The sequence below is a fragment of the Natrix helvetica genome, assembly GCF_964273705.1.
Source record: "Natrix helvetica genome assembly, chromosome: 5".
Taxonomy (NCBI): Eukaryota; Metazoa; Chordata; class Lepidosauria; order Squamata; family Natricidae; genus Natrix; species Natrix helvetica.
In genome coordinates this window covers 110,953,148-110,967,100 of record NC_138551.1, presented here as the reverse complement: position 1 = coordinate 110,967,100, position 13,953 = coordinate 110,953,148, and the positions used below count along the sequence as shown (strand labels likewise).

The window sequence follows — 13,953 nt, the reverse complement described above, 5'->3', positions numbered from 1 at the left end:
CCACAACTGGTTCGTGCAACTGCTTCACATTCACAGCTCCTCTCCCAATGTGCTTGTATCACCTTCATAATCATCTTTGTGAATTCCATCCCAAAAGAGATAATGCTTGTTTGTAAGATGGTTGGTTGGTAACTTACATGTATTATTTTTAAACCCATTACGACTTAGGTTATGTCTATACTTCTACATGGAGATGCAGCCTTTGCTGGTCAAGGAGTGGTTTATGAAACATTCCATCTGAGTGATCTTCCACCATACACCACAAACGGCACTATTCATGTTGTGGTCAACAATCAGGTACAAAGCAGAGACCGTCCTTAAGAATTTGAGTTGCATTAGCATCTTTCAACAGCTCTTTGTGAAGCTACTGTAATAGATAATAGAATCTATGTGACATTTGGTCCCCCATGGAACCACATTGTTCTTTGGCAGAAAAATATGTCTTAAGAATTACAGCTCTCAGAAGATCCAGTTAACCAGAGTTGTAACCCAACACATTTGGAGGATATTAAGTTGGAGATTCCTGGCTATGGGAATTTGGTTCATTCTCTCTTTCTCCCTCCCTCCCTCTCTCTCTCCTTCCCTCCCTCCCTCCCTCCCTCCCCCTCTCCCTCCTATCATCCCTCCCTTCCCCCTCCCTCCTCTTTCCCCCCCTCTCCACTCTCTTAAAAGCAAGTGTCAGCAGACCAAATAATATTGTGTTGCATATGCAGGTTAACTCTGAATTTAAAGCAAAGTCATGCTTGTTTAAACCAATCTTGAATTGCCATGGTGTGTAGATTTTGTTTTCTTTGTGTCCTTTGCTACTGAAAATGATTTTTTATTGCAGAAGAAAAGAATGAATTAATACTTTTTTTAAAAAAAATCAGTTGTACAACAAGCATATGATACTGTCATAGAAGTCAGTACCAAAAACTAAATCTCAGATACTTTAATGACTCCAATAGAAGACAATTCTGGTTTGTACTGTGGAGTCCTCAGTGCTCTTTGAGCCTGGTGGTTTTCTTGCAGACATTTCATGACCCAGCTAGGTAACATCATCAGTGGGGTTTTTATTATTATTACCTAATTTGGCAATGAAATATCTGCAGGCAAAACAACCCAGTTCAAAGAGCATCAATGAGTCACTTGAATAGCTTTCCAGAACAGAGAAGTGAAAGAAGAGGAGCACTGCAATTACTTGGTTAACCAGTTTATCTCACGTTTTAGATTGGTTTTACTACAGACCCACGAATGGCTCGGTCCTCTCCCTATCCGACAGATGTGGCCCGGGTAGTCAATGCGCCCATATTCCACGTGAACGCTGATGATCCAGAAGCAGTGATGTATGTCTGCAGTGTTGCTGCTGAGTGGAGAAACATTTTTAACAAAGACGTGGTTATAGATCTGGTGAGGGTTCTTATTCTTTACTCAAGTGGGTGTCTAAACATGGACATAAAATATTCCTTCCTGTGCGTCCAGGAGAGTTTTTTAAAGCAGCCTCTTTTTAAAGCAGAAAAGTGTGTTTTCTGCGGCTGCGGCTGTAAAACGTCTCCTGGGAATTTCTCAGGAGCAAAGCTGTTGTGAGAAGAGACCATCAGTGCAATCTTGCCTTTAGAACCCTAGACTCTGAAGGAAATGCCTGCACTTTTCAAATGCTGATCCTTATGTTCTCCATACAGAGAGTCCTGAATGTGAGACAGTGTGAATAAGCTGAATGATTCTCTTAAATGTATGTAGAAGTCAATGAAAAATAGGATCTCAGGCTGCTGTGATTAGATGCTTCACTCTGCAGGAAACCAAAGAAATTATTCTCCTCTTAAAAATATACCACTTATGCTTGCCAACAGTTCATATTTTGCTTTTTTAAAAACTTGCAATAGGGTGGATAGCAACAAAGAACATGCAATGCTAGAGGTGATTGCTAGATTGATGGCATCCACCTCTATTATGTATTTATTCTTGACGTGTTCCTTTGTCATTGTTTATTTTATTGTTCTATTATTTTACTTCTGTTTACACACCTTTCATTTTTCTTCCTTTTTTACGACCTTCCTTTAGCCTCTGATACTGGCTGGTAGCCCTACAGTGAGATAAGTGGCAAACAAATTTAACAAATAAATAAATATATACATATCAACAATTCATAGTTTAGTAAGTTTGAGCACCATTTTACATGGAAAATGGCAAAAAGACATAAAAAAAGAAAGAAAGAATTTCTTCGCTCTGTTTAGAGTGACTAGACTACAATTTCATCCTGATGTCTATGGACATTCTCAGTCATCCTGGTTATAGTTATCCTAAAGCTGCTTTTTCAAGAGGCAACTGGACTCTCTTGGTTTTTTCCTTGGAGACATTTTGCTTCTCATCTGAGAAGAAGCTGAATAGCTGAAGAAGCTTCTTGGATGAGAAGCAAAACGTCTTCAGGAAAAACAACAACAAAGATAATCTAGTTGCCTCTTAAAAAAAGCATATTTGGGACTTCATCCTAATGAAAACCCAACCTTCCTCTGCAGGTTTGTTATCGAAGACGAGGCCATAACGAAATGGATGAGCCCATGTTCACTCAACCACTGATGTACAAGCAGATTTCAAAGCAGGTGCCGGTGTTGAAAAAGTATGCTGACCAGCTGATTGCCGATGGGGTGGTCACGCTGCAAGAGTTTGAGGTAGACCGTGGCGATGGGGGATGCTGTTTTTGTGACAAGGAATGTTGCCGTAACCCGTTGCTCAAAGTTGGGCATCTTTCCGCTGATAGTAATTTTTCTATATGTAACTAATGGTGGAACCAGGTTGTTACTTCTAAGCCTTTACAAATAAAGTTACATTTTAACATTTAGCAACATTAAGCAAAACAAGAACAAAGACCAGTAGTCATGATGTGTCCATAATAACCAGAAAGGTAACAAGCAAATCAGGGACAAATGGGGCCTAAACCCCAAGATAACTTCTCAAAGATTACCAGTATCTATTCTGAGTGTCTCAGGACTTTGGAGAGATGGAGTTCGGTGTCATTGGAAGGAAGAAGAGATCACAGAGAGCCACCAAGGATTGTGGGTGCCTTACAGAGGTGGTATTCAGCCAGTTCGGACTGGTTCAGGCGAACCAGTAGCGGAAATTTGACCTGGTTCAGAGAACTGGCAAATACTACCTCTGGCTGTCCATTTGCCCCACCCGCCCGCTCACTGCTCACCCCACCCAGTCACTCCTCACATCCTATGCAGCACACTGGGTCCTCGCTTGCGCATGTACACAGTCTCTGCTCTGCGCCTTGCCTTTCTAAGCTGCCTTCCCACACAGTGCTTGCGCCCCAACTGACCCCCCCCCCCCAATCTGCCTGCTTGCAGGTACGCTTGCGAATCTCACTATCCTTCCTCCACCATCCCCGGAGCTTACCTGGCTGGCTTCGCTGCCAGCACAGCTCCATCCCAGTCGGTGGCGCTGGCTGCAGCCTAGCTAACTCCCCCACTGTCCCTGCCTCTCTTCCCCTACTCCCTTTCATGATTCCCTGCCTTCCCAGCAGTTCCTGTGGCCAGGCCCACTGCCCAAGCTTGCCTAGAGAACCCAGGCAGGCCTCAAACCACACCTCCCTCCGGGCCAAAGCAATTTACTTGGCCTGCGTTTTGCTGCACTCAGCCAAAGGGCCAGGGGGGAGATAGAGTGCAGGCGGCGGGGGAGGGGGAATGCACAGGCGCAGGTGGGCTGCAGCAGTTTGGGTAAGGTTCTTTACTGTCCCATCTGTAAAGCGCTATGGCGGAGAGGAGCAGCTGCTGACCTGGAGAGCACATGAAGCCACTCCAAGTTTTCTCCAGCGACCTGTTTTCTCTTCCCTGCTGCTTTTGCTGGGTCTTGTGCAGCACAGCAAAATTTACTTTAGCAACCGAGAGTTGCCGCTTTGGGTCCTGTAAGTCCCACTCCCATCCAGAAAACGGTGTAGGCGGCAGAGAGAAACAGCATTCAATCTGGCTGCTTCTCTCTGCCACATGCAGCACTCTCCCAATGGGAGTGAAGTCAGACCAAAAGCTAAATTTGCTGTGCTGTGAAAGACGCTTTCTCATTCCCAGCAAGAGCAGCAGGGGAGAGAAAACAGGTCGCTGGAAAACAGGTGGAGGGCTCCATGTGCTCTCCAGTCAGTGGCTGCTTTTCTCCCCTGCTGTTCAAAGTGCCCAGTCCTCTTTGTGACAGAACTGGTTAAGATGTGGATGGGGGATCACCAAGAGACTCTCAGTTTTATCATAGCCCCCAGGATGGAATGGCCCCTCATACTTGGTTTACCCTGGCTCCGGAAATGGAACCCTCATGGGATATGGAGGAAGAGCCTGTTGCACATCCATTCCAACCAGCCAGGGAAGTGGGGTGGAAAAAGCCAAAGCTGTGAAGGAATTGGCAGAGGCAGCAAGCAAAAGCATTACTGGGGAGGAGAAAATCCATAAGGAATATTGGTACCTCAGGGAGGCGTTCAACGAGGGGGCTTTGGATGTGCTCCCATCCCATCGCCCCACGGACTGCAGTATAGAAATCCTGCCAGGAGTGAAACTCCCTAAGCCAAAGATGTACTCGATGACTCCGCATGAACTGGAAGGATTGCAAAACTTTGATAAAAACTTAAAACAGTGTTCATCCGACCTGCTAGGCCAGGGGTGGCTGCGCTGGTATTGTTTCGTGAAAAAAAAGATGGCTCTCTTCGTCTTTGTGTTGACTACAAAAACCTTAATGCCATTTGCGTAGAAAATGTTTACCCGTCACCCCTGATGAAGATCATGTTAGCTCATCTGACCAAACGGAAAATTTTCACTAAGCTGGGCTTCAGAGAAGCTTACTACAGAGTTTGAATTAAGGAAGGGGAGGAGTGGAAGATGGCCTTCAATTGCCCTTTGCATTGTTTCTAGTTTAGTGTGCTCCCGTTCGGGTTACAGGGGGCACCAGCGGTGTTCATGCAATTGATAAATGAAGTGCTGTATGAATATCTTTACAAGGGCGCCTCTTGACGTGAGTAATGTCAAGTTGACCACACCCACTCAATCACATGACCACCCAGCCACACCCACTCAATCATATGACCATCCAGCCAAACCCCCTGTCAGGCCTGCAGTGGTTCCTTTAAGAATCTTTGGCCTGCCACACTTTCTTTCATTTCACTATACTGTTTCATCATTGTAGTAATTGGGAGGGGGAGAATAGAAAGGAGTAGAATTGTGGAATGTGTTGTTGTCATTCCTTTATAGAAGCCAAGGTCATCTTTTGTCTCTGAACCTCGACACCTGACTGGAACCAGCGGGGTGGAGTTGTTGGGGTCAAAGAAGAAGATTGGACCATGTGATGGATTTATGGGAGTGGGCATAAGATTATGAACTTTCAACTGGGTGGAATTCCAGGAAGTGACTTCAGAGTTGGAATTTCACAGATGTGCCAACATGTCTGTTTTATTAAATTGGAACTTTAAGGATAACTCTGCCTTAAACTCTGATTAATTTCTGCATGATATTTGGAACAATGACATTATTCCGCCTCTCCCTATAAAAATTTTACTTTTATAGGGGTAGTGAATCCCAGTCTGACCCAATCCTGGGCAGGACGAAATTTCAGTGAAGATGGAGGAAGAAAAGAATGCAGCAGAGAAGGCTAAGGATAACGGATCGCTTGTGTTTGTCGATACTATCTATGTGCGTTCTAAAGAAATGGTTGAAGCTGCAGAAGCTAGAGAAAAGGAACTCCGGCTGGGAGCCCGGCGAAAGGAATCAAACCCTAGACTTCCCTCGCAGACGGAATTAGACCTGCGAGATAAAGCCTCAGGATTTATAGTTTCCCAAGAATGCCTGCAAGAAGGAGAGGGGGGAACCAGGGGAACTCCGACAGATTACTGGAGGATGGCCAGAAGCTCTAATGAATGAAGATCCCAGCCAACCTCACGCAGCCATTCTTTGATGGACCTCCAAGACCAATTCGGATGGCTAAACGTGAGTGAAATCAAATCCCTCGGGCCCCTCTGGTGGAGGTGTTAAGTGAGGAAGACGGAAACTACCTTCTACCTCACCGCCCCACAGATTGTGCAATAGACTTCAAACCTGGGGCAACCTTACCAAAGCCAAAAATGTACTCTATGACTCCCAAGGAGATGATGGAATTGAGGAACTACATCGACACCAATTGAAAAAGGTGTTTTATTGAACCAGCAAAATCGAAAGTAGCGGCTCTTCAGAGAAAAGAAAGATGGGGGAGTTCGCCTCTGTGTGGATCTACGAGCTTTGAATGCGGTATGCGAAAAGAACGCCTATCCCCCTCCCCCTCATGAAAGATATAATACAATACAATACAATAGTAGAGTTGGAAGGGACCTTGGAGGTCTTCTAGTCCAACCCCCTGCCCAGGCAGGAAACCCTATACCGTTTCAGACAAATAGCTATCCAACATCTTCTTAAAGACTTCCAGTGTTGGGGCATTCACAACTTCTGGAGGCAAGCTGTTCTACTGATTAATTGTTCTATCTGTCAGGAAATTTCTCCTCAGTTCTAAGTTGCTTCTCTCTTTGATTAGTTTCCACCCATTGCTTCTTGTTCTACCCTCAGGTGCCTTGGAGAATAGTTTGACTCCCTCTTCTTTGTGGCAACCCCTGAGATATTGGAACAATGCTATCATGTCTCCCCTAGTCCTTCTTTCTCTTAAGCTAAACATACCCAGTTCCTGCAACCGTTCTTCATACGTTTTAGTCTCCAGTCCCTTAATCATCTTTGTTGCTCTTCTCTGCACTCTTTCTAGAATCTCCACATCTTTTTTACATCGTGGCGACCAGAACTGAATGCAGTATTCCAAGTGTGGCCTTACCAAGGCATTATAAAGTGGTATTAACACTTCACGTGATCTTGATTCTATCACTCTTAAGATCCTTCTGTATCTTAAGCCTATCTTCTGGAGTGTTGACTATTCCTGCCAGCTTGGTGTCATCTGCAAATTTGATGAGTTCCCCATTTATTCCCTCATCCAAATCATTGATGAAGATGTTAAAGAGTACTGGGCCTAAAACAGAGCCTTGGGGTACTCCACTGCATACTTCCCTCCATGTAGATGCAGTTCCATTGAGAACTACACATTGAGTGCGGTTGGTCAGCCAGTTACGAATCCATCTGGTGGTGATGCTGTCTAACCCACATTCTTCTACTTTATCTAGTAATAGGTTATGGTCTACCTTATCAAAAGCCTTACTGAAGTCCAAGTAAACTATATCGACGGCATTCCTCAGGTCCACTAATTTTGTCACATTATCAAAGAATGCAATAAGATTAGTCTGGCATGATCTGTTTTTGACAAATCCATGTTGTCTTTTGGCTATTACTTTGTTTGCTTCTAGGTGTTCGCAAATTCATTGCTTGATTATTTTTTCCAGAATCTTTCCTGGTATTGAGGGTCAGGTTGATAGGTCTGTAGTTTCCTGGATCTAATTTTTTTCCCTTTTTTGAAGATGGGAACCACATCAGCTCTTTTCCAGTCCTCTGGTAGTTCCCCGGTGTTCCAGGATCTCTGAAAGATATAATTCAGTGGTTCTGAGATCTTGTCTGCTAGTTCCTTCAGAACCCTGGGGTGTAATCCATCCGGTCCTGGTGATTTGAACTCTAGGGTAGACAGGTGCTCACTTACCATTTTCTTCCCTATTTCAATTTGTGTTCCTAATCTGATTGTGGTGCTGCTTTTGATAGGTTAGACTGTTTTATCCCTTTGTGTAAAGACAGATGCAAAACATGAGTTAAATAGTTCTGCTTTTTCCCTGTTGCTTGTCACCTTCTTGCCACTTTCTCCTAGCAATGGACCAATTGTTTCCTTAACTTTTTTCTTGTTTTTAACATGTTGGAAGAAGCTTTTTTTGTTAATTTTTACTTTTGTGGCGAGCCTTTCTTCATTGTGAGCTTTCCTCACTTCACTTTACAGGCTCGAGCTATTTGCTGATATTCTGCCTTAGTTATGTCCCCCTCCTTCCACTTTTTATACTTACGTTTTTTGTCTTTCAGTTTGTCAGATAGTTCTTTATGCAGCCATGCTGGTTTCTTTTGGGAGCTGTTATTTTTCTTTTTCATTGGTATTGTGCTAGACTGGGCTTTTGTAATCTCATTTTTCAAAATTTCCCAAGCTTCTTGAGTTGTTTTCCCCTTGAGGATTCTCATCCATGGAATTTTTCCCAAGCTCTCTCTAAGTTTATTGAAATTAGCTTTCTTAAAGTCTAAGACTCTAGTTTGACTTTGTTCTACTACTTGTGTTTGCATAACGTTGAATTCCAATATTGCATGGTCACTTGCCCCCAGGGTTCTTATGGCTTCAACACCTTCTATCATTTCCTCTCTATTAGTGAGAATTAAGTCCAATATGGCTGATCCCCTTGTTCCCTTCTCTACTTTTTGGAAAACAAAGTTGTCTGCTAGGTTTGTTAGGAACCTGTTGGATCTTCCACTTGGTGCAGAGTTTGTTTCCCAGTTGATGTCAGGGTAGTTAAAATCTCCCATTACTATTGTGGTGTGCTTCCTACATACCTTAGTTAGCTGACTAGCAAAAAGTTCATCTACTTCCTCTGCTTGGTTGGGTGGCCTGTAGTATAGACCTATGGCAATGTCATTTCCCCCACAACCTTTAATATTGACCCAAATGCATTCAAGATAGTTCTCATCATTGTTGTGCTCTATTTCTTAGAGACGTAGTTATTTTTTATATATACTGCAACTCCACCTCCTCTTTTATTTGGTCTATTTCTTTTAAATAATTTAAATCCTTCTAGCTGTATGTTCCATTTGTCGGTTTCATCCCACCAAGTTTCTGTAATGGCAATAATATCGTATCTGCCCTCTTTTACTTGAATTTCTAATTCGCCCTGTTTATTCCTCATACTCTGTGCATTGGTCTATATGTTGAACCACTTGGCTAAAGGCAAGATGTTTACCAAGCTGGACTTGAGAGAGGCGTATTACCGTATACGAATCCAAAAAGGGGATGAGTGGAAGACCGCTTTTAACACTCCCCTGGGCAGTTTCCAGTACAAAGTCAGGCCTTTTGGACTACAAGGAGCACCTGCAGTATTCATGCAGTACATAAATGAAGTGCTTACATGACCACCTGTACCGCGGAGTACTCCTCTATTTAGATGACATCTTGATCTTCTCTGAGACCCTGGAAGAACACGTGAAACTGGTACGGCAAGTCCTGAAAAAACTTCTAGCTGCCAAACTGTATGCAAAATTGTTGAAGTGTGAGTTCCACAAGACCTCACTAGATTACCTGGGGTATCGTATCTCCAACGAAGGGGTAGAAATGGATCCAGGAAAAGTGAAAGCGGTGTTAGATTGGAAACCTCCAAGCACTCGCAAGCAACTGCAAAGCTTCCTTGGATTTGCAAATTTTTATAGATAGTTCATTCCGACCTTCGCTGAAATTGCCCTACCATTGACTGAGCTATTAAAGACGGGCCCTTCCCCAACAAAGCCGAAAGCAAACCAACCATTAAAATGGACAATGGACTGTCAAAAAGCCTTTGAGAAACTGAAACAGCTCTTTGCCCAAGAGCCCATATTGCAACACACCGATCCAGAGCGACCATTCATAATCCAAACGGATGCCAGTGATGTCGCGATAGCCGCGGTACTACTGCAAAAGAGTAAAGAAGGCCACCTCTTCCCATGCGCTTACATCTCCAAGAAACTCACCGTTACTGAAAGAAGGTGGGCCATTTGGGAGAAAGAGGCATTCACGATCAGGTGGAGCATGCTCTCCTGGAGACATCTCCTGGAATATACTGTTCGAGGTCTGGACTGATCATAAAAACCTCGAAGCTCTCCTTGCCCATCGGAAGTTATCCCCCAAACAAGTTCGCTGGGCCCAATATTTCCAAAGGTTCAAATTCGAAATTAAACACATCCCCGTAGGAAAGAACTTGTTAGCAGATGCTCTGTCGAGAAAACCCCAGTTTGACAGTAAGAAGGAAGATGTTATCCACCCCATCATATCTCCCACTCACCAAAAGGCAGCTCAAGTCACCGCTCGAAGCCAAAATAAGCTGAAGACCGAGCTGAAAGCGGCCCTCTGGACAGACCCATGGTTCAACAACAACAAGGACATCCTAACGATGAGTGATGGCTTAGCCTGGAAGGGTCCAAACTGTCCATCCCTGAAGAGATGAGGCTTCAAGTGCTACAGCGGAGTCATGATGCGAAACTAGGAGGCCCTTTCGGATTCCTAAAAACTCTCCACCTCGCCAGGCGTCAATTTTGGTGGCCAAAGATGAAATCGGAGGTGCAAGATTATGTAAAAAGCTGTGTTACTTGTGCCACGATGAAAACCTGGCCGGGAAAGCCCCCTGGACTAGTGCAACGAGTGGCCAGCCCTAGCCGACCATGGGAAGAGATAGCAGTGGACTTCATCGTCGAGCTCCCAGACAGCAGCAGTAATAGAGTAATCTGGACAGTTATTGATTTGTTTTCCAAGTAAGCACATTTCATCGCTTGTTCAGGCCTGCCATCCACAAAGAAATTAGTGAAAATGTTTGTGAAACACATTTATCGCCTGCATGGGGTGCCAAAAAGGATCATTTCAGATCGCGGAGTTCAGTTCACCGCCAAATTCTGGAGAGAGTTCCTCAAATCTATTGGGTCTACACAGGGACTCTGCTCAGCATTTCATCCCAGCACAAATGGGGCAGCAGAGAGGGCCAATGCGATGGTGGAACAATACATCCGGTGTTATGTGGACTATCAGCAAGAAAACTGGTTGGACTTCCTACCCTTCACCGAAGTGGCATATAATAATGTGGTCCACAGCAGTACCGGATTAACTCCTTTCCAGATTACCAGTGACATGGAATTCGTTCCTATGCCTGAGCTGCCTAAAGATCCTCCCTCCTCCATGTTTCTGAATGAATGGATGGACACACTACAGAAGGGATGGGAAAATGCGAAGAAGGCCCTAGCAGATGCGGCAGAAGCCTACAAGAAGCAAGCTGATAAACATCGCTCCCTCCAACCCCCCTTTCGGGTGGGGGACAAAGTTTTTGTGTCTACTAAATACATAAGATTCCTAGTAAGAAATTAGGTCCAAGATTTCTAGGTCCTTTCCCAATAGATAAGACAATTAACCCAGTTACAGTTCGACTCAGCCTACCCAGAATTCTAGGGAAAATCTACCCGATATTCCATTGTAGCTTGTTGAAACCAATAATGGGATCTAGCATAAGGCCATCCACCCAAGCTCCCCCTCCTCTTGTAGTGGTAGAAGGGGAAACACATTATGAGATGAAAAAAATCTTAGATACCAGACTGTATAGAGGTCGCTTACAATATTTAGTGCATTGTCTGAAGCTATGTGGGTGAAAAGTTGGGATCTAAAAGTGGATAACTTAGTGAAAATATTCCATGAGAAGTTCCCCGACAAGCCAAAGGGTCCCCCTGGGGGAGGCAGAGGTGGTTAATTGTGTATGGTAACTTCTAATTTTAATTCTCTTTTCTAGAAACTGTTTTCTTTTTGAAGAGAGGCTGCCTGTCAGGCCTGCAGTGGTTCCTTTAAGAATCTTTGGCCTGCCACACTTTCTTTCATTTCACTATACTGTTTCATTATTTTAGTAATTGGGAGGGGGAGAATAGAAAGGAGTAGAATTGTGGAATGTGTTGTTGTCATTCCTTTATAGAAGCCAAGGTCATTGTTTGTCTCCGCACCTCGACACCTGACCGGAATCAGCGGGGTGGAGTTGTTGGGGTCGAAGAAGAAGATTGGACCATGTGATGGATTTATGGGAGTGGGCATAAGATTATGAACTTTCAACTGGGTGGAATTCCAGGAAGTTACTTCTGAGTTGGAATTTCACAGATGTGCCAACATGTCTGTTTTATTAAATTGGAACTTTAAGGATAACTCTGCTTTGGACTCTGATTTATTTCTGCATATTTGGAACACTGACACCCACCCAATCATGGCCACCCAGCCACATCCACCAAGCCACACCCACAAAACCGGTAGTAAAAAATTTTGAATCCCACCACTGGTGCCTTGTCAAGCAAAGTTACTTTAGAAAACTTGCTTCAGGCTCTTAAAGAAGAGTAGCCAGATGTCATTTAAATTATTATTGCATTTCTTTTGCCTGGGATCAAAGAAACATTGCTTCTATAGTGTTTTTCCCCTATTCTTCCCCAAATAATTGGCTTGATATTGAATCCTAGTCATTGTAACTTGGAAGGCCAGACGTCTCTCATGTACTATGGTGATTTAAAAAAAACCACAATGGGATTCTATTTATTTGTTTTTGCTTGTATACCCTGTTGTTCCTCTGGTCCCTAACCCTAACCCTTGTTCATGGTGAGGAGGGGGGCATCTCTTTATCCTCACAGTGGATTAAATATTAGGAGGTAGGGGTCTGAAGAAACATCAGGTGAGCTCATTGGTCAAGTGAGGACTTCAGTTTTAGAATATAATGGTGTAACCTCAGGGACTGAATAATGATTAGGGCAGCAGAAGGCTGCATCACTCACGGGGTCACGATGAAGGACTCACGGGGTCACATCCTTCCTAAGCTGCATCCAGCATGGCCATGGTTGAGGGCCTTCTAAAATCTACACATGATCTTCTGGGTGATTTATAAATCATAAATGAGCAAGACGTGGTTGATAGACTTGAGTATACAGATAGTTCTGATATGTTTCTGGGAAGATAGTCATGCAGATTTGGGAAATAATAAGAATGTTGGGTAGATGAATGTTTGCAACTGAATAGTCTTTCTTCTGTTGAAACTGCAGTTAATCATAGTTTTCAGCCTAGGACTATGGCTGCTAGCTTTTAGATACATCACATTTGGACTTTAGTGTTACATCTGTACAACCAAGATGGATATAATGTCTCTTAGTGTATCAAATTAGTCTTGTTGCTTAGATTTGGAAATAATGTGATGGTTCCTTTCCCATACTGATATTTAATCAGTGGATTGGCACTCATTTACTTGTGGACAAGATTTAATCCACATCAAGAAGGCTGTCAGCATTACTCAAGGGAAAAAAACAGAAAATGCAAAAGAGGAGACAAAAGATTGATTCTGGATAAGAGTTGGTTAAAAACTCACTCTCTGATTGAACCACTAGTTCCAATCTGTGATTTCTCCCTCGCCCTCCTTCTATTCTACAGGAAGAAATTGCAAAGTATGATAAGATCTGTGAAGAAGCTTACACCAGGTCCAAAGATAATAAAATTCTCCGTATTAAACACTGGCTGGATTCCCCATGGCCAGGTAACAAGGTTGTTGGCAACTGCATTGAGATGCTCAGCTTTTCAGTATTCTCCCCCCACCCCCACCCCAAGCATGGTTAATGGTGCACGTAATGTATTTTGATTGGTTAAATATTGTTATTGTTGGGGTGATCAAGGGCATCGGCATGTGAAACATGAAAAAAGGGGCGAAATCCCATTGGCTCAATTATGGGTGCCCACTTGACTGTTTACACACACACACGCACACACACTCCCCAGCATCCTTTGTTGTGGTGACAGCTTTCTTATTATTTTTTTCCCTAATTCATCCTACATTTGTCCCTTTGTGGACCTCTTCAAATATTAAATTTGCAAAACAGAAGCTGTTGCCAGCATGTTTGAGAAACAAAATGGAAGTGGTACCTTCAGCAAATCTCCCTCCCCACAAAAGAGGTTAAAAATATATCCATCTTCTATCCTAATCATATCTTTCTGTTAAGGTCTCTGAAACAACCAAGCCAGAAAGTCTTTTCAGCCTAAAAGTGGTTTGTCATCTCCATAGAAATCATCAAAAGTTGGCTGGGCAATATGCCTGAATAAGTACATAATATCTCAGAATATATAATATTAATCAGTGGGTCTGATGTGGTGTAAGAGGTTGAGCCCTTTCTCAGGGACTTTGGCCTCGGAAGTAAAATTTTGCAATAAATTTGATTAAAGAAAAGAATACAATTAACTTTGTTTCTTCTTGGAAAGCACTTTTGGACTTTGTGC

General features: G+C 43.4%; 1 protein-coding gene across 10 annotated transcripts in view; it reads left to right on the top strand.

The window, feature by feature from the left end:
• Nucleotides 1–13,953, top strand: part of OGDHL (oxoglutarate dehydrogenase L) — a 113,874-nt gene that overhangs the window by 27,835 nt on the left and 72,086 nt on the right. For 8 of the 10 annotated variants that reach the window (XM_081955346.1, XM_081955349.1, XM_081955344.1 and 5 more), the window contains exons 10-13: nt 169–297; nt 1,210–1,389; nt 2,496–2,648; nt 13,117–13,219. In XM_081955346.1, the coding sequence (XP_081811472.1) occupies nt 169–297; nt 1,210–1,389; nt 2,496–2,648; nt 13,117–13,219 (565 nt within the window). Of the gene's footprint in view, nt 1–168; nt 298–1,209; nt 1,390–2,495; nt 2,649–11,632; nt 11,851–13,116; nt 13,220–13,953 lie in introns of those variants that run through there. The other 2 variants (XM_081955352.1, XR_014175565.1) reach the window with 2 other exon arrangements.